The 23,738-nt window shown below is 40.4% G+C and overlaps 1 protein-coding gene across 1 annotated transcript in view; it reads right to left on the bottom strand.

The window, feature by feature from the left end:
* Positions 1–6,334: 6,334 nt before the first annotated feature.
* The window catches only part of camk1da (calcium/calmodulin-dependent protein kinase 1Da), an 80,060-nt gene continuing 62,656 nt past the window's right edge, over positions 6,335–23,738 (bottom strand). Inside the window, exons 4-11 of the mRNA XM_017494447.3 lie at positions 22,514–22,652; positions 21,935–22,061; positions 16,165–16,240; positions 10,412–10,524; positions 9,752–9,830; positions 9,190–9,277; positions 8,842–9,103; positions 6,335–7,533 (exon numbers count right to left, since the gene is read on the bottom strand). Coding sequence (XP_017349936.1) covers positions 7,403–7,533; positions 8,842–9,103; positions 9,190–9,277; positions 9,752–9,830; positions 10,412–10,524; positions 16,165–16,240; positions 21,935–22,061; positions 22,514–22,652 — 1,015 coding nt within the window. The 3' untranslated portion in view covers positions 6,335–7,402. The remainder of the gene's footprint in view (positions 7,534–8,841; positions 9,104–9,189; positions 9,278–9,751; positions 9,831–10,411; positions 10,525–16,164; positions 16,241–21,934; positions 22,062–22,513; positions 22,653–23,738) is intronic.

The following is a 23,738-nucleotide window of genomic DNA, read 5'->3' as shown; positions in this document are numbered from 1 at the left end:
AGTTTCGTCACATGCATATAGAGTATATATTTCACATTTCACTGGGCAACTTTGGAGAGGGCAGCCATGGAGATGCGGTGAGAACAAGACCTGCGTCATCAAAACATGTGTTATATGTATATATTTATTTTTATATATTTATTCATTTATATATATATATATATATATATAAATAATGTATATGTAAGGGCGCTTAGAAATACATGAACACTTTTTTTTTTTTTTTTTTTTAAAGAGGTTGCTCTTTAGACATGCTTTTTTTTGCTGACAAAAATATATATCATTTGATTTCATTACACTTTATATCAGCGATGCTGCCTGGCTGTCAGCGGATACCATGCTGTAATTTTCAGAGTCCTTCACTCTCTCACACACACACACACACACACACACACACACACACACAAATATATATGAGGGACGATTTGAATACACTGCACAGTTTAGAGGGTGGCACAGACATGTGTCAATCACAGCTTTTAATTTAAAGAGGCAATCGCGACGCCTGAGTAGGTAAACCATGAAATAATGTCGTAGTGGGACTTGATTCTGTAGAACGATAGAAGTGCATTCGAAACCAAGTATTTTGTCTAAAATGCCCACCGCTGATAAGGACTGGGATACTGATACTGTGAAATGGCTCGTTTTCGTCCGATAGGAGCGTGATTTTTCTGATCGACTGTAAAAGACAGAGGGAACGGTACTGAAGAGCACACAGTCAATACAATAAAAACATACAAATGTACATACACAACAATAGCTGTGTATTACAGACAAATGTATGTATGTATGTGTGTGTGTGTGTGTGTGTGTGTGTGTGTGTGTGTGTGTGTTCAGTACACTGCGACAGAGCTCCAGAGAAAAGGCAGTGTTTAGAGGACAAACGTGTTTGCATTCCAAAAGACCACACACACTTGTAATCATCATGTCTCCTCAACATCATGTCTCAGGAGTTGTACTGTACACAGTCTATTTACAAAGCCTTTGGACCAAGAGTGTGATCAAACTCTGGACATAAAACACACAAAAGACCACAATAAATGCAAAACACACACACACAAAAAATAATAAGAACACAGATTAGGCATAACGTCAGCTCGCATCATCATCATCATCGCTGTTAACACTCAATGGTGGCTGTGTGTGCGCGAGACTGAGACAGAGAGAAAGAGAGAGAGATTTGTACGCACTTTTCAATGAACATGACGCCATGCAACATTTTTAACCCCAGAACCATCTCCTACTTTCATGTACACCAAGACTTAATGGCGTTAAAGACGACCTGAAATCAGAACCTTTTAAACCTCCGTTCGTATCGTTCGTGATTTACCACCATCACCCCTTTATGGCCAAATATATCCCGTCTTTTGGACATTTTCCATCGAGAACGGACTATACTTCCAGATTAGTCTCTCGTTACACCACTGTAATGCTGCGTTCTCGATCTCGATCATTTAAAACATCGCTGTTTGACACAGAACAATGTATAGTCGTTGATTTTCTAATATAGGTTTTCGGTGAGGAGATGTTTGTTTAACATCTTTGGAAGGAGTCTCCAGTTTCAGAGCTTTGTCTTAAGGCCAGGTGCCACCAGCAAAAAAAAAAAAAAAAAAAAAAAAAAAAAAATCAGCAAATTTACAACTTTTATTTAATTAAACCATGATACTTTTCTAGACTCTGATTGCTCACAATTTTAAACCTAATTATAAAGCAATTAAATGCAGGTTTGATATTTGTATAAGAAACATGTATAATCGTTGATTTGGTAAAGTTTTCTGTAAGGAGACGTCTGTGGAAGGAGTCTCCAGTGTCAGTGCTTTGCAAGTCTTCAGGACCTGGTTTTGAATTATTTTATTTTTTAAAAATAAAATAGTTTAGTTAAAGGGAGATAAAGAGAGGCGGATGAGGGAATGACCGTTTACAGCCGCTCTAACATAAGTGACAACATGCAGTAATGCATTATAGTGAATATTAATGTAACCATAAATGGCTAAAAAGTAAACCATTTGTCAAATGAGAAAATTTTTTAACCCAAAACCCCAAATCACAGCCATAATGTCATTCATGAGTACTCTCTCAAGTTCTATCACTTAAATAATAAACTTAAACAGTATGGTAATGTCTAGACAGCATGCCTCATTGTTGATTCATTTCCCATAATACCACATCCTGCTATGTTTTATTCCTTTCTTCGTCCTTTGCTTTGTTTTTGTTTAAATCATTGTAAAGGTTATTATAAAGCAATGTAATATAGCCCCTGGATAGAGATTTTCTTGCTGAAATATGAACAGTCTTCTGGGATGGTCGGGGATTTCCCCCTTGATATCTTGGGTAGTTTTGACTGACATTTTGTCCATAAAACTTGCTAAAAGTGCACGGATGAACATTTTTGATAAATAGGTGAGTTGTGAAATGCAAGTTCTCTGCCTCATTTGCATATTTTAATACATTTTTGAAATTGTAATACAACAGTTTCATGTTTCAACAGGAAAGACTTATAAAACGAATCATTCAAGGGCCTAACAGGGTGTGGTTCCTGGCCTTAAAAGACAAAATTTCTCTCTCATAATCTGGAATTAACCAATGAGATCAGGTCTTGTCTCACCGTCCAATCGGATTACATCGGAATGGGAGAAAAATGCTTTTTAACATTTCACATTGTCTTTAAAACACCACAGGCATGACCTCATATAAACACAGACAGTGAGACACACACACACACACACAAATACCATAACAGAAACAAAGACGGCCACAAAGAGTTCCATTTTTCTCTCAGTATAAAAATACTGTACTGCACAGAAAGAAACGGTCTTCATCTCAGGCCTCTGCCGGGTGTATATGGGTACCTTAGAGCATCGATAACATCTAACATCTTCAACAACACAGAAATGTACAGAAACTGCCAAGAATCTCAAACACCTTTAACATGAAATGACAAAATGGCATACACTGATAAATGATAAATCCTGTGACATCACCAACATGTAGACATTCAGGGGAAAAGGAAAAAAAAAACATGGAAGGAAGTTGCACGACGTTTCTGATGGCACTTAGGAGAAAGTGACGCACCCCTCACACACACACTCACAGACACACTCACAGACACACTCACAGACACACTCACAGACACACTCACAGACACACACACAGACACACACACAGACACACACACAGACACACACACAGACACACACACAGACACACACAGACACACACAGACACACACACAGACACACACACAGACACACACAGACACACACAGACACACACAGACACACACAGACACACACAGACACACACAGACACACACAGACACACACAGACACACACACTTCTCCTGCAATAGCAACATATTGTAAAGGCTGCAGGAGACAGAGCGAGACACTCAGAAGTGTTTACGGTCAAGGAGACTCACTGGTCTCGGAATAACCAAAATAAGTGATTTAAAGCCCTTAACTTTTAGTTCAATTCCACCCCGTCTGGATTTGTTTTTACTAGATACATGTCTGATTTTACCACACACAGATTTGTGACACATATTTACATGATATGTAGCTATATTAGGGCTGTCCCCAGCTAACGATTTTCTTCACTGCAACCCCCCCCCCCCCCCTTATGATATCTTAGTAACATAAGGTCAATTCAACTAATATTTTCTTTATTTGATTGTTAAATGTAAGAGATTTAAACATATTTGAGATATTTTTTACTCATTTCAAACTGATTGTCTTATTCTACTGGCAGATCATTTGGCTTATTTCAGGTGTTTATTTCGAAAAAGAAGCAAAATTCTCTGCCAATAGAAGAAGATTGAAATGAGTGAACACGTCTAGAAACAGGTGTCATTGTCTTGTATTCATTGTATAATAATCGCTATAGCAATAATAATAATAATGGGAGTCTAATCAAATTAATGGGAAACATTAGACTGTGTTCATGCGCTTGCTATCATTTTTTTTTTTTTTTTTTTTTTTTGCAGTTTTGGTTGACCAAAAAGGCTGATTTTTATAAGAGAAATTTATAGAAATAATATCAAAAACAACGAACTTAAAAATAATTTGCATCTCAAATAAAAGCTTTTTCACTATATATTACTAAGGACTTTTATTAAAAACAAAAAGAAACCGCCCCCGTGATCTTTATTATCATGGATAAGTTTATTATCCATCATTGAGTCTAAACAAAGTTCTTTTTCTAGTGTATCTTCCAAAGCAATTATTTTTTTTCTTGGTTGACCAAATGGCCGAATTTCATAAAGAAAGCTGATACACAATTAAATAAATAAATAAATGTCAAAAACACTTACACGATTTCAATATATACATGTTATATTACTTGAATGTGTTTAAAGTCTAAATAATAATAATTTAAAACAAAACGAAATAAATCTGTGAAACAGTCATGCTGCAGCACTGAAATTAAAAATGTGATGGAAACCCATGATCTGAATCGTTATCCATTATTGTGATCATTTCTGAGGCTAAACAAAAGGAAAGTTCTCCCCTTAAAAGATGCATCTCCTCTTTTCACAATGACCTAGGGGTGTGGCTTATTTGATTGACAGGCTAACAAACTCCTGTCGTGTCATTTTGCTCGTCTGTCCAACACTAGCTCGTAATGTGTTGTTTTGGAGCTACAAGTCCAGCTACATGAAATTCCTTGCTTAATTTTTTTTTCTTAGATAAACACATAACGTGACTGCACGTGTCTGTTTTGAATTTGACACATACTTATTTGTCCATTTGTGTTTATACAATCTGTTTTCATTGTTAAGCTAGATTTTGTCCTGCAGCTAGACTCTGCTATGAGTGGTTGCCTTCAGATGAATAATTTGCATAAACACATGATTGGCATCTATAGGGGATCTGTTACAGACAGATTTAGAGTCGCTGCGGTCATTTTTTAAAAACTTTTTTTTTTATTTTTATTATTATTATTTTTTTTTAAAGTGTTGATTGGTATTTTTTCGTGTACAGTACATGGTCTGATCCGCTGAAATAGGATGCTGGGTCAGCATCCGGCTCCTGCTCTGCCAGTTGATGACCAATGTTTTAGGATTTTATACCAAAGTACTTCAGCCCCTACAGTCCCTCACTGATTATGGGATCTTGCGATCGCAGAATTTAACGCAAAATCCAGCAAACTGCGCAATATTCGGAGACACGTGCAAATCTGTCAAAACTACCGCAGATTTTTCCACAGATTTGGGCCAAGACGCATCATGTGACGTCATCGCAACGCTCATTCTGCCAAAGCCCTCTTCGATTCATGCGTGTCGAACACGAGAACAGCTGAAAGGGGCTCCTTTACCAACAAACATCACTGCGCGATTGCAATTCAAAGTAGTCTTCCGCAAAAAAAAAATAATAATAAAAAAAAAAGCACAAAAACCTCCACAAGCTGCATCGTAAATTTAGAAACAAGCCGCCACAAAATAAGCATTTTTGGCTGCAACAATCACAACAAACACTCTGCGCTGTCCTGTATGAGCTGAAAGTAGAAATATTTCCTAGTCATGCTTGTAAACTTTGTATTAAAAAAAAGTCACCCAAAATCATTTTTTAATGCTTTATGTTTTCTGTCTCGGATTTTGACCGCTTGTTAATGAAATAAACCACACCCCCAGTTCACAATGTTTCCATTTCATTTAAATCTAACATCAACGCAAGTTGTTTGGTTGATACGCCTGCAACGGGGGGGGGGGGGGGGGGGGGGGGGGGGGGGGTGTTCGAAACTCAGACATGATCAAAATAAAGATCCAGATAATGTTTCTTAAATTGTAAATTTTTCCCCCCAGCTAATTTACTGTTGGAAGATCAGCTACAATTTATTGACGCTTATTTTTAAACGTTATACGCCGTATTCAAAGTTGGACTGTGATGACTTTTGCAGAGTTTACATTCCACCATTTTGGACTCATCTTTACAAATGTTTACAGAAAAGTGCGTCCAAGTTTTTACTTCCATTTTTCAGTATTAAGTGCAATTTTTAAACAGAATTGACTAGCGAAATAATTCAAACCTCAAGATGTAATGACAGTTTTAACTATAATTAACCTAAAATATGAACAAGCGCATAAATGACGACATAAATCTAAGCATTTAGTTGACTTCTAGGGGGCAGCCCTAGCCCATATACTCACTGCCTGACTCGGATGATGCGAAGAGACAGCTTGTTACGGTGGACAATGGCGTACAGGACATATCCTAATTGTAACATTGTCTATCACGAGCTCTAGTGTGGCTAAGGGGTGAGACCGACCCGAGACATGGAAGAATTTTCATCTATACGGTCATATATATATATATATATATATATATATATATATATATATATATATATATATATATATACACACATACACACATACATACAATGTCCAGTGCAACTGTGGAATTCCCTGAGAACTCGTACACTGGGTGTGAAGCAACGCTGCCATGGCTTTTCAGGGGCTTTCAGTGTGCGTGCATCGGTGTGTACACATGAAATGGATCGACTGAGAAAAAGAAGGTATATAACAGTGCTACCATCGTCAGTCATCACTGCTTGGGTGTATGCGTGCATGTAATAAAATAGAGAAATCATATTTGAGGCAAATATTTGGATGAATCTCGTGATGTGGTAATAAACTCTATACTCTCAATCCAACACTGCAGGACTACAGCAAATCCGTAGTCAGTAGCCGTGGAACTTCCATGTACAAACGCATACAACTTGGAGCCAGATTAACAGTTCGGAACAGTCCAACATGATTTATAAAGCACTTCTGCAGGTCTGTGAGACAGATCGTAGAAAACTCGAAAACCAGAGAACGACTAGAAACTCTAGAAATAAAACTGCAAAAATCGCGTCAACTCAAACACAGCTTATAGGAAGTGCCAGAAGTGAGTGTGTGTGTGTGTGTGTGGGGGGGGGGGGAATACAAGGGGAAGAGCTTAGAGATGTAGAATAAGAAAAACTATTTGACATTGGTTCTGCCTGAAGGTGCTCAAGGCAGACACACTTCACGTTTACTTCCGTGCATTCCTCTGAAGTCCTTTCCGAGTCATAACCGGAGGGTAAAATGGCTGCTGTGATTCATAGCACATTCATAACACAACACGCAATTATTCTCATACAAGACTCAAGCCCGGCCACGTAATTCCACTCTTATAAGTGAATTAGACCTCTTCATCCTGTCTGCGTGTGTCGTGCCCCCCTGATAGCGTGGGGTTCGAGTAGCAGGACGAGTTGCGGTGTGCAGTAAGTGGCGCGCAGTGTCGAGTCTCTCAATGGTTAATTATGGCGACCAGTGGGTGGGTGAGTCCTCTGCCTGTCTGCAAGGCAGGGCGGGGGGTGGTCTGAGAGGCGTGGCTTACAGGGCTGTGGCCTCCCAGCTCTCCCCCCGCAGGACCTGGCGTCACTTTGTCCCAGTTAACACAGTGCTCACCGAGGCAACGGAGGAGGGGTGTGGCCTGCAGGGCTCCGCCCCTGGAGCTTGGGATGCGGCTGCGGATGCCAAAGAACAGGAAGCGTGAGGAGGTGCCGTACCTACAAAAGACCACCATGCACATTAGCAAGTTGGATTGTAGTTATGTTTCATATTTTATATTGTTGAGACATTACTGACCAGGATATTCATAATGGATGAGCTTGAAAACATCGTTACTAAGACACTAAGTTTCTGGCTTGATTTAGATCTTACCTGACAGACCATTACCATTTTGTAGGAGTAATAAACATACCTTCGAGACCAAAAGTCATACGGCATCTCACAAGGCTCTATTTTAGGCCCATTGTTGTTTTTCCTTTAGACTTGTAATTCACAAGTACCTTTTTTATTTTATTTAATTTTTTTTTTTTTTTTTACAAATTTTGACTCTCTCTTCTATGCTGATTATACATAACCATACTTATTAGTTTGTCCAGGTTCAGCAGCACAGCTACGCAAAATGACACTGCGTTAAACATTCAAAAGCTTAGCAACGTCCTCCTCCTAAATTCTGATAAAAGGACTTCATGAAAAGCTTCTCCGACACCAAAACCCAGGAAGGTGGTTTATCATTTAATGCCCATGTAATTGTGAAATTGGGAAGCTGGAAAACAGAGAACGTAAGAAATATACCAACCCCACATGATGCTGGTAAACTAGTGTTTGCTTTCATAACCTTTAGATCGAACAATTGTAATGTGTTGCTTGCCCTGCTGCCTCTTTAAGGAATCTTCAGTAAGACCAGAATGCAGTGGTCCACATCCTTCCCAGGAAAAAGTCAGAGCACATTAGCTCGGTCTTATTCAAGCTACACTGCCTGCTTATCAAGTTCCACATCCAGAGTTCCAAAAAGACTTGATTATGATGTCAGACAAGCCACTGATCTCCAGAAGCAGTATAACCCATCTCAAGCATTTCGCTCAGTTGAGTCAGAGCCGCTGTTAATCCTGAAGATCCTCACACACAGCTAAGTTGGTGGAAAAAGGTTTTCTTTCATCACCCCTAAACTCTCGAATAGTATTTCGGAGTTTATATTAGGAACACGAGATCTGTAAGTGTCTTTAACTTGAACTAATCTTTCTTCTTGGGTTTCTATCATGATGAAAGTCCTCTCTCTCTCTCTCGCACAGATTTATAGTTGATGAATTAATCAGTGGTTGTAGATGTGCTTTATCTTTACTTTACATGTCTTTTATATGTTTGTATGCCATGAAAAGAAAAATATCTTTAAGAGCTGGAAAGAGGTTCGATCTTGATTTGAGAACAGTCAGGAGAAGACTACAGATTTCCCAGAGGTTGAAGGTCAGAAATCCACCACAAATGGTTAATATACGAGCACGCAAACAACACTACAGGGTCTTACTTACAGTCTTTGCGCGTTATAGAAGGAGACTCTGTAGACATGTTGTTGATGTGATACTGGTTCTGGTTAGGAGCAGGTTTCTGGTTTTGGCTGAGGTTTAACACCGGGTTCAGGGTTTGGTTCGGTGGTGGTGTCTGCTGCTTTGCTGCATGCCCGCGGCTCTGGGCGCTGCTGTTCGGGTGAGCGCCATCCATGCTGGCGCCCATACTACTGCCCAGCTGCAGCCTCCTCATGTGCCTCACCACCGCCGTAGCGTTAAAGGCTTGCTGTTACACACAAATGCAGAAATGGGCTGAGCTGGCTGTATTTGAACCTACGTGTGTCAAGATGTCTGTTCACAGGCCTGACTTACCCTCCACTTGCTCTTAGCAAAGTTTTTACGCATTTGACGGCTGACCGATTCGTGGATGTTCTTGCAGAGAGCGGTGTCTCCGGCAATCCTGGAAGAAAAGCCAGACGAGTCCATTTATTATTCCTGCAAATCCTGCATTATAAATGCTGATGATTATTGGTACAGCAAATAACGGCTTCAGGGTTTGATCCCAAAACAAGCAAATAATCCGAGTGGGATCAAGAGGACACGCTGACCAGATTTACAAGCTATAAAGCGTTCACTGTACAAATATTATCTGTTCTTACAACATGGACATATCGGACATCGTCTTCATCCAGTTTCTGATAATTTAAATATTTTTAGCGTCTGGGAAAACTCATTATATGTAACCGTGGCTGAATTATATTTACCAAAATAACATGTTTATTTAGGCTCCTTTCTAGCCTGGTCTTGGTGTCTGGCTTGTTTAAAAGCTAATCTATATAGAATACTATACAACATGTCCTCGACGCAGTGTTCTTTCCTGCGTCCTGGTCGTTACAGACCTCTGCAGTAGCGCGAATCGGAGAACGAGACTCACCAGGGGTGACGCAGAGCTTGCTCACAGGTGAAACGCTTAGCGGGGTCTTTCTCCATCAAACTGTTGATAAAGTCCTTGGCTGGAGAGAACAAACACTAAACTGAGAACACAGCCAGCAAACACAAAGTGACTAATTACTCCATTACCAGAAGGGGGGAAAAAATGGAAACTTGTCTTGTGGTTTTGTAGCAGAGGGTCTGGAATGTGTGTGAAAAGCACTAAAGTTTAGATTGAACATTCATCAAAAAAGAAAAAAAAAAAAGAATTACAAAAATAGAGTGAAGTGTATTTTAGGGAGACCAAGAGTAAATGAGTAATGTTGAGAGAGAAATAAACATGTGCTGAGACACTTTCCTGTAAAACCATTCTTACATTTTTTTCACTCTTACTGGCAGACCAGTCATGGATTACTCATGAGTACACATTTGAGTGTCTGTGACTGTATGTGTTACAGATGTAAGCAAGTCAGCATTTAACAGTTAGTTAAACTGATAAAATTTTACGAGTATTTACGTGACTCTCAATACTACGCCTATAAATTCCACCGCCGTGACGATTTAAATCAGGAAGCCTACGCTGTACCAGGGAGCAACACACAACAAAGATTGAACTATTAACTAACTCCTTCAACTTCAAATACACACACGTTCAGCTGATCACCTGAATCAGATATATCGTCCCAATAAGGTGCGTCGAACTCGTAATCGGCTTTCAGGATCTGCTCGAAGAGTTTGGAGTCGTTCTCGTCATAGAAAGGTGGATATCCACACAGCCTGAAAGAAAACACACGAAACAGACCAGCCGTCTTTACTAGAACACGTGGCAGAGGCAACGACTATACAGACGAATAAATTACATTCAGCGTTCGAAACCATCTTGTTTTAGGTTACTGCAGAGCCGCAAATACTTTTGGACAGATGCAAATTAAGATCTGACAGATGGATGATAAAACTGTGCAGATAAAAGACATGCCCGCATTAAATGTCCTGTATAAAACCGCATTCATTAACGGGAGGCCATTTTAAAATAACAAAACAAAGAAGGAACGTCAGACCATTTGGATCAATGCATCGATTTAAAAAGGCAAGAATTGATATTCTATTATTATTAAATATAACTTGTTATGAATTGATTTTCATTGGAAAAAAAAAAAATACAGGAAACTGGTGTGTGAAAAAAGATTTCATAGTCTTAAACCAATGATTAAATAGGATAGCAAGATGATTTGCTTGCAAGTCTTATTTTAAAAGTACTTCTTCTTTATGTCGTCATCATTCATGGATTAAAGTCAGGCTTACCCAAGATTCTGAACAACGTTGGTCACGTATCGATCCGAGATTACTCAATCAAAATCAGATCGTATTAAAGCAGACTCAGAGATCATCAATTTTCGAATCACTGCCTTAAGAATCGTACTGTGTCACATAACCGGGCCTAAGTGTTTTTGTGGAGCGCCTAAAGCCGAATGAATGTAAAAAGGCATTTAGGCGACATATCAGAATGAATGTAAAAACAACGGATCTACGCGCTGAAAAAAAAAAGAAAGATAAAATAAAAAAATCAGAGAGACGGCTCGATCTGAAGCAGAAAGGTAAGTTGGCAACAAGAAAGAGCTGCCAATCAACAATCAGTGTTTGGATGAATGTTCGTGTGATTGGTGTGTGACAGACGCTCACCTAACAGCTGATTTCTCAGTACTGTCAACTCGGGACAGGAGTAACAACCATCGTCTCGGATAAGAAAGTTACAAGCCCATTCATACGTAAGCCTCAACACAAGTATAAATAAACGAAGTATAATATTTTTTGCTAGGGAGTTATTCTTGTAGCTGTTAACAATAGCGATAGCAGACAGAGAAGAGCTATAACTAAAGTAGGCTCTTTAACAACTAAAGAAATTGCTAACCTAGCTAACTTACCTACTGATTCCTTCTCGTACTACATTTTTTTCAGGGATTAAAACAAAATCGAAGATGAAACAAAGGCGACCTGAGTAAACACAAAATACAGTTTATAAATTATAATGTTATTTATTGAAGCAAAAAAGTTATCCAATACCAACTGAGCCTGTGTGAAAATGTATTTGCCCCCATAGTTACTAATTCCCCAAATCTATGAAGCAGTATTCAAAATGGGGTTCAGCTGGACTAGACGCAACCAGGCCTGATTACTGCAAACCCTGTTCAATCAAATCAACACTTAAATAGAACTTTTACAACAGTATGAAGCTGGTTAAAAGTCTTACCCAGTAACACACTATGCCAAAATTGAAAGAAATTCCTGAAATGATGAGGAAGAAGGTGATTGAAATACATCAGTCTGGGAAGGGTTACAAAGCTATTTCAAAGGCTCTGGGACTCCAAAGAACCACATTGAGAGCCGTTATCTCTGAATGGAAAAACTCGGCAATGTAGTGAACCTTCCTAGAAGTGGCCGACCTTCCGAACTTCCTCCAAGAGCACAGCAATGACTTATCCATCAAGTCAGAAAAGAGCCAAGGACGACATCAAAGGACCTACAGGCCTCTCTTGCATCAATAAAGGTCACTGTTCATGACTCCACTATCAGAAAGACACTGGGCAAAAATGGCTTCCACGGAAGGGTAGCGAGGTGAAGACCACTGCTAACCCAGAAGAACATTAAGGCTCATCTGAATTTTGTCAAAACACACCTTGATGATCCTCAAACGTTTTGGAAGAATGTTCTGTGGAACTGTTTGGAAGACAGGAGTCCCGTTACATCTGGCATAAATCAAACACCAAATTCAATAAAAAGGACATTATACATATGGTCAAGCATGGTGGAGGAAGTGTGATGGTGTGGGGATGCTTTGCTGCTTCAGGGCCTGTGTAACATGCAATAATTGATGTAAACATGAATGCTGCTCTCTAGCAGAAAATCCTAAAGGAGAATGTCCGTCCGGTCTTCAGTCTGTAAACTGAAACTCGAGCGCAGCGTAGGAATAAGTCCTAGTCCTAGAAGTAAGTGAAAGTCTGATCTCCAGTTATCGGAAGCGTTTGGTTGCAGTTATTGCTGCTAAAGGTGACACAACCAGATTTTAAGTTTAAGGGGCGATTAGTTCTTCACATTGGTGATAGGTGTTGGATAATTATTTTTGCTTCAAATAAACAAATAAACAAACAAACAAATAAATAAAAACTGTAGTGTGTGTTTACTCAGGTTGCGTTTATTTTATGTTGGATTTTGTTTGAAGATCTAAAACTATTTAGCATGAGATATTAAGCACTAGCATGAGAACTATTTAGCACTATTTAGTCTCTCATAGCATTTAGCATGAGAGACACAAAAACAGAAGAACTCAGGATGGGGGCAAATATTTTTTCACAGAACTGTAGATATTCACAGGTAGCGAAGCTAGTTAGCTGACGAATAGTGAAACGAATAGACCTTTGACTAGACGTACAATACGTGTTGCTACAGCGTTCTTTCACGAATATGCTAAGGATAATGGTCGAAAACATCGTGGATTTTTAAAAAAAATAAAGACATTATAATTTAATTTGAATAATAACTGGAATAACGTTAATACAAAATCAACAATACACACTCATGTCTTCACCACAGTCTTGTAGCGCACAGCCTGCTAGGCAAGAAGAGAGGATTAAGTGGATTAAGCCTGTGCATGAAGGAAGAATAAATTATAAAAATGCATTTCCTGGAATTTAAACCCCCACCCCCGTGGCCCTTCCCTTTTCGTCATCAAACTTGTTGAAATGCCTTTCCCCTCGGCTACACAGGATAACGGTGCCAAAGTGGAGGTATGGATGGTAATTTTCTGCCTGATTTCCACCCGATTAGCTTTGCGTTTTCCTCTCCGGATGTCAGGATTGCTATGCAACTGCTTGGCGAATAAACGGTGGTTTTACCCTGTTGCTAATGTAGCGTTCATACCTGAGAGGAGACCAATCAGCCGTGAGAGAGTGTTTCCGAGTGAACGTGATTGGCTGGGATTCGACACTGATGCGCTGGTTAATGGAGGAGCGCAGACGACAGGCAATTTAACACACTCGGTCTACTACATCACAGATACTAATACACAAACACACATTCACACAAGCATACACAAACATCACAAGCTGTCCCCTGCAAAAGTATTGGAACGGCAAGGCCGATTCTTTTGTTTGTGCTATACACGGAACCCATTTAGGTTTTAGATCAATACGTGATGATGGATCGGAATTCCAGCTTTCACTTCCTGATATTTACATCCAGATGTGTTAAACAACGTACAACATGGCACCTGTGGTGGCAGAGTAGCCCATTTTTAGATGAGCATAAGTATACAGTAGCTTGTGCAACGGCTCTGATAGATTTTCCCTCTTTCCTCAGCATCAAAATGGCTTGTTTTTCTCCCACAGGCAGCTTCCTGGTCTTCATGTTGGTTTACTCCTTTTAACAACAAATGCAGTCTCCAGAGGTGAAGCCCAGAATAGACGTTCAGAGCTATTAATTGGGACGGTCACGTGTTCATTTGAAGAATGGCTGGATTCAAACAGAAAGTTGGCATGTTCAACACATCTAGATGTAAATATGAGGAAATGAAAGCTGAAATTCTGATCTGTCGGCTCACGTTCATCTTTTGATCCCGAACCCAAATGTCTTCGGTGTATAGCGCAAATAGAATTGGCCTTGCTGTTCCAATACTTTCAGAGGGGACCGTATACAACACCCATTCATACACGCACGTGTAAACCTAGGGTATTATGCATCATGTAGTTATTCTCATCGTGTACGTGGATCTTACAGATGCGTGAAAATCTCACTTTAAATACAATAACAAATGAATTCAAGACATTTGTTTTTTTCCTAAGAAAGCTGCATTGCATGTTTTAGAACGGCGCAGTGGGGGCCGAAAGATTCTGCTTTTCTTTGTTTTTTCTGTTATAGCGAGGACATTTTGAGAGTATGCGTAATCCAGATGTTCAGATAAGCACTACAAATTAAATAACAAAAGGGGGGGGGGGGGGGTCTTATTCCCATTTCCCCAGTGAAAACATCAATAAAAGAAGAAAAATAGAAATGGTGGGCGGAGTTCAGACAGGAAATGACAATGTGTGATTGCATGGTCTGAACTGCGCATGCGCGCACACAATTTTGTACATGGACGTTAAATCTTTGTTTTTATGAGTCAGACACAAACACTACAACAGCACTAAAATAAAACCACCATCTAAGGAGATAGTGATGGAAAACAACATCTGTAACGGATCAGGACGAGTGAGTGATTTTGTGTGTGTGTGTGTGTGTGTGTGTGTGTGTGTGTGTGTGTGTCTGCAGTACAACTGGTTGACTCTTGCCCTGGGACATCTAACAAATGTTAAGAATTTAGACAGAATTTGTAACCTGCATTTAAAATATTTGAGTCTAAACCAAGGATGGAAATAAAAGGTCCAGTAGGGGTGGAAAAAGAAAATATAGATGACGGCGACGACGACGACACTCCGACCCGAGTCGTCCTCTATGAAAGTGACCTTGTGGGCATACGGTGTTGTTATTAATTAAATAACCAATTGTGTCATGTTTGCGTGTGCGTGCAGAGTTCGCATGTTCTCCCCGTGATTCGGGGGTTTCCTCCGGGTACTCCAATTTCCTCCCCCAGTCCAAAGACATGCATGGTAGACTGATTGGCATGTCTAAAATGTCCGTAGTGTGTGAATGGGTGTGTGTGCGTATGTGCCCTGCGATGAGTTGGCACCCCGTCCAGGGTGTCCCCGGGCCTTGTCCCCTGGGATAGGCTCCAGGCTCCCTGTGACCTTGTGCAGGATTAGTGGTACAGGAAATAGATGGATGGATGTGTATGTATTTAATATTGCCCTCGAATGGAATTCCAGTTTTGGGATCTAATCTGAAGCTCCATGCAACATGTGCAGCTCTTGTGTAACTCTCTGAACAGTGCTCAAATCTGTATTTACATCTGAATACCGAATTTGTGCAATTTCAGTATAAACTCATCACTCTGTGTGCTCAACTCCACTCTGGATACGGCCCTGTACGAAACGGGCCGAGAGACAGAACTACAGGCGCGCCATGTGAAAACTCTGGCGTACCTAGACAAAGCATTTTGGGGAGAAACGATAAGAAACATATGCACAAGTCTTCTGCTGTTCCTGTTTGCTCTTCAGAATAATTCGGAAAGCGCGACCGATCAGCACCTCGGGTTTAAAGATCCTCGTATGTAAACGTACGTCTCCAGAATCAGAATCGGACCTGGTTTTAAAGGCTGCAGGACTGTAGTGTGTTCACGGACTCCTGTTGGATAATGATCGGAAGGTCGTGAGTTGAAATCCCAGCCAAACTGACACACGAGTCACTGAGCAAGTCATTATCTCAGTTCTAAGAGGTTTTTGAATACATGAATATAAATACTAAAACAAGGGAAAAGGCAGTACTTACAGGATGTAAGCTATGACTCCAATCGACCAGCAATCCACAGCTTTACTGTATGGCTTCTGAGCGAGCACCTCAGGAGCTGACGAGAGGAATGAAGAGACAGAGATAAGTTTATAAGGAAAAGTTATCAACTGCTCGCTCTCAGATCCGATTGCGATTCTAAACGAGGGCTAGATCCAATAAACTCACAAAGCGCTAGTAAGAACTGCAGAACAGTAATGTGTGTTGCTACAAGTGCCTTATTAGAGTGATTCCATTGGCATTTTCTTATTCTGTTGATTAATTATTAAAAATTCATGATTAAAATTCCTGCTCCACTTCTGCTTATTGAGCCGGTAAAACAAGTGCTTCGTCCCCACCCATCTCTCCCCAATCATACGACAGCTATGGCTTCCTCTACGAAGCCTTCTTTATTGTACTGCTACTCGTGCACCATCAGGGGGCAGTGTAACGCACTCGGAGGAAAGCGCGATCCACCCACTTCCGCATACTTGAGCTCAGAGACATCCATGACTAGCGTGGCTGTGATTAATAGAGTCGATAGATTATACCTCTCCTGAGAGTTTTGCTCTCTGATATATTCTGTGAAAGTCTCGATTTAGCTGTGCGAGAGTTTTGTTTAATATTTTGCCTTTAAATCACACCGATAATACATTTTCAGCAGCAGGCGTTCATTATTAAATTACTACATTTCAGCGGCAAAGTATTCGACGCAACACTCGAGCAGTCATGACCCTCAAATTCCACTGAAATATTTAAGCCTGATATAGTAACTGGTGGTCAATCCTGCCGCTCGCTACATGACACGGAGGGATAACGGAGCTCTAGAAGCAACTCCAAATAGATCTGAAACGCTCGTTTTCCTTCTCCCCACTCCCTTTTCTTTCTCTCGTTCAGCATTACTGTGTTTGCTAGAGAAAGAAAGATTGTGTGCTCGAGCATGGTGTCGCTTATGGAAGCTATTCGGACTCATCGAAACAAAAACTGAGTCAAACTGCCATCAAGATCTGGAAGGAGACACGTGACTTCCTCGACTGCGTGCGCATGCACATACGCACAGAGTGTAGCACACAATCTATTTTTATCAGTCTGTTTTTCAGTCTAAACAAAGGAATGCTGAATAAGGGTCTACTCTATAAACCATTTATTTATAGCACTATAACATCACATTTACACACTCTCCATCAGAGAGAGAGAGAGAGAGAGAGAGAGAGAGAATGCATGAGATAGATAGAAAGATAGTGAGGAAAAATAGAGCGAGACAGATTGAGCTAGAGAGACAGAGAGAGAAAGAGAGTGACAGAGACAGGCAGGGAGAGAGAGGGATCAAGCAAATGAGACAGACAGACAGACAGACAGACAGACAGACCGCTGTGAAAGACTGATCCCCAGTTATTGGAAGTGTTTGGTTACAGTTATTGCTGCTAAAGGTGGCACAACCAGACTAAGTTTAAGGGGACGATTAGTTTTTCCACGTCGGTGATGGATGTTGGATAACTTTTTCGTTCAGTTAAAAAATAAAAACTGTAGTGTGTGTTTACTCAGGTTACCTTCGTTTTATGTTGCGTTTGGTTTGACGATTTAAAACTAAATATATAAAATATTTAGTATGACATATGCGCAAAAAAGAGACGGATCAACAGATAGAGATAGAGCAAAGGGCATAGCTGGGGAGACGGAGAGGCAGACAGGAAGAGACAGACCGAGATAGACAGACTCTGGAGGGAGAGAAAGTAGAGAGAAAGAAACACACTCCGAGAGGCAGACAGAGAGCGAGACAGATATCCAGACATACAGAGAGAGAGCGAGAGAGAAAGAGTGTGAGACAGATATCCAGACATACAGAGAGAGAGAGTGAGACAGATATCCAGACATACAGAGAGAGAGAGTGAGACAGATATCCAGACATACAGAGAGAGAGAGAGAGAGAGAAAGAGAGTGAGACAGATATCCATACATACAGAGAGAGAGAGAGAGAGAGAGAGAAAGAGTGTGAGACAGATATCCAGACATACAGAGAGAGAGAGAGAGAGACAGATATCCAGACATACAGAGAGAGAGAAAGAGAGTGAGACAGATATCCAGACATACAGAGAGAGAGAGAAAGAAAGAGAGTGAGACAGATATCCAGACATACAGAGAGAGAGAGAGAGAGAAAGAGAGTGAGACAGATATCCAGACATACAGAGAGAGAGAGAGAGAGAGAGAGAGAAAGAGAGTGAGACAGATATCCAGACATACAGAGAGAGAGAGAGAAAGAAAGAGAGTGAGACAGATATCCAGACATACAGAGAGAGAGAGAGAGAGAGAGAGAAAGAGAGTGAGACAGATATCCAGACATACAGAGAGAGAGAGAAAGAGAGTGAGACAGATATCCAAACATACAGAGAGAGAGAGAAAGAGAGTGAGACAGATACCCAAACATACAGAGAGAGAGAGAGAGTGAGAGAGAGAGTGTGAGACAGATATCCAGACATACAGAGAGAGAGAGAGAGAGAGAGAGAGAGAGAGAGAGAGAGAGAGATATCCAGACATACAGAGAGAGAGAGAGAGAGAGAGAGAGTGAGAGAGAAAGAGAGTGAGACAGATATCCAAACATACAGAGAGAGAGAGAGAGAGAGAGAGAGAGAGAGAGAGAGAGATATCCAGACATACAGAGAGAGAGAGAGAGAGAGAGAGAGTGAGAGAGAAAGAGAGTGAGACAGATATCCAAACATACAGAGAGAGAGACAGATATCCAGACATACAGAGAGAGAGAGAGAGAGAGAGAGAGAGAGTGAGAGAGAAAGAGAGTGAGACAGATATCCAAACATACAGAGAGAGAGACAGATATCCAGACATACAGAGAGAGAGAGAGAGAGAGAGAGAGAGAGAGAGTGAGAGAGAAAGAGAGTGAGACAGATATCCAAACATACAGAGAGAGAGAGAGATATCCAGACATACAGAGAGAGAGAGAGAGAGAGAGAGAGAGAGAGAGAGAGAGAGAGATATCCAGACATACAGAGAGAGAGAGAGAGAGAGAGAGAGAGAGAGAGAGAGAGAGAGAGGGGCAGATAGTATAACTGCTGGAACAGTCCATGTGAAATCCAAAACACACACATGTGAGGGAGAAAGTAAGAAACAGAGTGTGTTACCATTTAAAGGCAAAGAGACAGGGACTAGACGAGTCAGGAATACTGAACACATGCTTGTGAACTCGTGTCATTCTAATGCAGCATGGTACTCCATCACACAACATTAAATCCACACATCCCTGCCCTTCCTCCCTCACACACACACACACACACACACCTGAATTACAATGACCAAGCGAGCTCATTCCTCCTAATGCGTTGCCGTTTGGACTTGAACAGTGTCTAAGCATCTAACCTCAATATGCATCACATATACGAATATATACACACACTATGTACATGCTGAATTTCGTGATGTGAAAAGAACATTTAGATGTGTGTGTTTATTTCACCCTGTTAGGAAGCATGGACCTGATCCAATGAAAGACAACAGCCTGGTAATATTAGCTCTAGAATCAGGAGAATTAGTTTATAAGCAGAATAATGGTTGAACTTGATCATGCTCCTTGTAACAGCTAAGATATATATATAAATAAAATAAAGAGAAATGCTAGGGCTTAATCATCTTAATAAGCTGCAGTGTGCATAACTGATGGAGTAGGCCAGGTTTCAAATCTTCTACAGGACAGGACAAGGACGCCAGTCCTCAAGCACCGAAGAAGCCTTTGAAGATCATTTCAGTCAGGAGCTCCCAAACATTTTCAAATGGTTCTTGTTGCAGAGTCCAGGGGGTGGAGCTGGATCTGGATCATCTCCTCCGATGAGCCTAACACTAACCTACACAATGCTGTACAACACACTTATCCAGCCTGAAACACAGTTATTTCTACCCCCGGGACTTTTGACTCTACTCCGGTAGGAGGAGCTGGATCTGGACTTTTAGCTCTGCAGCTTTTTGGACCAATGATCTGAAACTGACATTATGAATTTGGCATCGTGGTTTCTCCTCGATGTTTACTTAAATACGTATTCGATAAAATGTTCCGCATATTTTCCTGTTCGTTTTCTTGACTCCTGTTCCAATGAGTCACGGTCACTCAACATCAAGATTGAATTTTTTTTCCCCCAACTCGATGTTGTTGAGGAGCTAATGGAGGTACACGGACGAAGAAATCTCTTTGTTTTCAGTGCTGGTGAAGAAGACTACAATGGGCCGTACACTCGGCGTTAAAAAAAAAAAAAAAAAAAAAGCGTGTTTGAACGACACTCACGGTGACTCTGCTAAATAACAGGACGCAGAATAGCTCTTAAATCATTAGAGAGATATTCATAATATTAGTTTGTAAAAAAAATAAATAAAATGAATAAAACAAACAAACAAAAAAAAAACAAACAAAAAAAAAAAACCAAGTGGCCACATGCTTGGGAGCCCTGACTTAATCAAACCTAAAACCTCACAAGCATCAGACAGTTTTGTTTCTGAATGTGAGCGTGGTGTGAGCGGCCCGCTCAGGTACTGCTCTGACTGCAAGTAATAAAAAATAATAATCCTGCGATGAACTAGTTCTTCCCTTTTGACAGGTCTAATTAAAATGCACAACACAACCTAATACAGTGCTTGTTAAACGGAGGGCGAAGTTTGATCACATCCTTACGGGTGATTAAGTGTGATTAAATGCAGCAACCCATGCGGCTAACTCTATTAACATTTCAAATAATTCAATTCCATATACTCAGAGAGAGAGAGAGAGAGAGAGAGAGAGAGAGAGAGAGAGAGAGAGAGAGAAGGCGGTGTTCAGGAGTGTGTGCCCTTCTCACTGACATTCCAGTGCTACAGGACGACATGGGGATAGAAGAATGAATCGTGTTCAGTGGTGTGTGTGTGTGCGCGTGTGTGTGATACAGAGAGAGAGAGAGAGAGAGAGAGAGAGAGAGAGAGAGTAATAATAGCATGGTTTTGGTTTGCTATGCCATGTCTGGTTGTGCTGGATCAGAGCAACAGCAGCTCTGGCACTGTGTGATAAGAAACAGCTCTAGGCTCAGATACAGGATGCACACAGATGAACCAAGTTGTACATATGCACTGAATTACATATGTGCTGTATGGTGTTAACATTAACTTGCAAAATGTAGGATTGTAATGTTAAAAAAATAAATAAATATATATATATAAAAAAAAGTCACGTCGTCCGACGTCCCTCCAGAATTTCACGTATCGACGTACAGTTGGTCTTCGTTATGGAACTGTATACAGTTCTGGGTGTTTCAGTTTTAATTTTATGAAAGCTTCAAGTGCGGTTAATTATTTGTCATGATACACGTACAAATAGACGACTGATTGAAGCCGTGGGCTGCGTCCCAAACCACATACTTACCTACTATATAGTAGCTGAGATGCATGTATTTCTCCTACTATACAGTAGGTAAGTATGCGTTTTGGGACGCAGCCGTGCTCTCTCGTTTGGCGTCAAACGGTCGAGCGCTGCCGTGTGTGTATGTGTCCTGTCGCACAATGCGGTGAAAACTCCCACACGACGTTAATAGTGTGATTAAGATGTGTACGTGTCTGTAACGCACGTCGATAATGCGACTAAAACAGGAATACTCCACACGTCTTAATTCCATTTGTGTTTACTCCGAGTGTGACTTTAGTCGGATTAAAGTCATCAATAATCGCTGTTTACATGCCAGTTTCTTAATCAGAGTATCGTCTTAATCGGATTATCGTTGTCCGTGTAAACGTACTGACTGACTCTTACCGACGTATCCTGGTGTGCCACAGGCAGTGGACATAACATCACCCGTGCCCTCCATCTTCGAAAGGCCGAAGTCACTGATCATGATCTTTGAGCCGTCTTGAGGGTTGAAGTAAAGAAGATTCTCAGGCTGAAAAGGAAAAAAAAAAAGACGTGCAGACTTTTAAAAAAGAAGGAATAAGAAAAAAAATAAAAAAAAATCTGTTCACAGAAGAAACATCAGTAATAAGAAGTAAGTGAACGTGTATGTGACAAATCAGAAACGCATGATCTAACTCGGTTTAGTTCTATGCTTTAGTATATAATTTAATAACTAGTTTGCTAGTTAAGTGCATTACTACAGACTACAATAAATGAATGGGTTAATGATCATAATCTCCTTTCTAATGTAGCACATCGTGTCTGTGCCCGCAATGAAATGTCAGCAAGTCGTAGGCCGAGCTACAAGCGGTGATCTGTCCTCACCAAAAATAAAAACTCATTACTAATTGGGCTAATGATTTATCCACCCCTCGTGTGTGTGTGTGTGTGTGTGTGTGTGTGTGTGTGTGTGTGTGTGTGTGTGGGTTTCTGCTCGATCACCTTCAGGTCTCGGTGTACGATGCCCATACTGTGCAGGTAGTTGACTGCATCCAGGACTTGTCTGATGAGTGTGCTGGCATCTTTCTCTGTGTAGAACCCCTTCTCCACGATCCGGTCAAACAGCTCTCCTCCTGAAACCCTAAACACATCACACACACACACACACACACACATACACTGTAACTGTATGCTGCAGTCATTGTCTTCATACCTAAACATTTTTGAGAATAAAAAGTTTATTATGCACATTAGTGTACTTGAATGTACGATAACGAACTATCAGTGCACGTGGGAGTCAGATGGCGTAATCCGAATTACGCATTATGCAAGGTCAGGGCGTGGGACATGACGAAATATAATCTATGCATCTGCAAATCTGACTACGGGGGGGCTTTCTGTAGGCCATGCATCATCATTTTTAGTACTAAATGATATTTATTTCATCGGAGAGTAAAAATACATCCAAAAGTAACTGATACATACACAGTGGTTATGTGGCTGAATGGTGGGTGCCAATATTTACACCCAGACACCCAAATTTGGTGGTTGCGTAACTAATTAGAGACATGGTGTAATTTAATTTCTGACTTAGTTTTAGTCAATGATAGAATAAGCATTATTTAGTTTTAAGGTCAAAGTTCTTTTTTTTTTTTTTTTTAATACAGCGAATTAATGCTTACATTTGAAAACATTTTCAGATGCAGTCAAAGTGGGGGCCACCAGGGGGCGCCCAGGGGGCCTCAACAATTTGGTGTGAAAAATAAATACATGATTTGTTACGTATGAAATACTATAACAGGTTATTTGTAACAATACATATTAAAGTCACATTTGCTACACCTAACTTTCTAATTGCTAAACAGACAAAACAACTTAAAAGAGGGGGATATATTCAGAAGTCTGTATTTTTAATGTGTTTTAAAGACGTCTTGCAGAAGAACATATGCCTTGGGCAAATGTTAATGCCATTTGAGGGGCCTTGCCCTGGAAAAGTTTGGGAACCCCTGAGTTAAGAGAACCACTAAAGTAAAGCATTACAAATGCATAAACCCGCCACCAGAGGGGGTAAGAAGATAAAAAAAGAAAAGGGAAAAACTCGGTCCTATATAAACAAACACGCTTTCAGACCTATTAATAAGCATTTATAATCAGCAGCGCTGGGGAATTTTATTTTAACTGAAGACAGAAACGAACATTTCAGCAGTTTAATACAGAAAAGTGATTT

Source organism: Ictalurus punctatus, chromosome 19, assembly GCF_001660625.3.
Source record: "Ictalurus punctatus breed USDA103 chromosome 19, Coco_2.0, whole genome shotgun sequence".
Classification (NCBI taxonomy): domain Eukaryota; kingdom Metazoa; phylum Chordata; class Actinopteri; order Siluriformes; family Ictaluridae; genus Ictalurus; species Ictalurus punctatus.
This window is presented reverse-complemented; position numbering and strand designations above follow the sequence as displayed.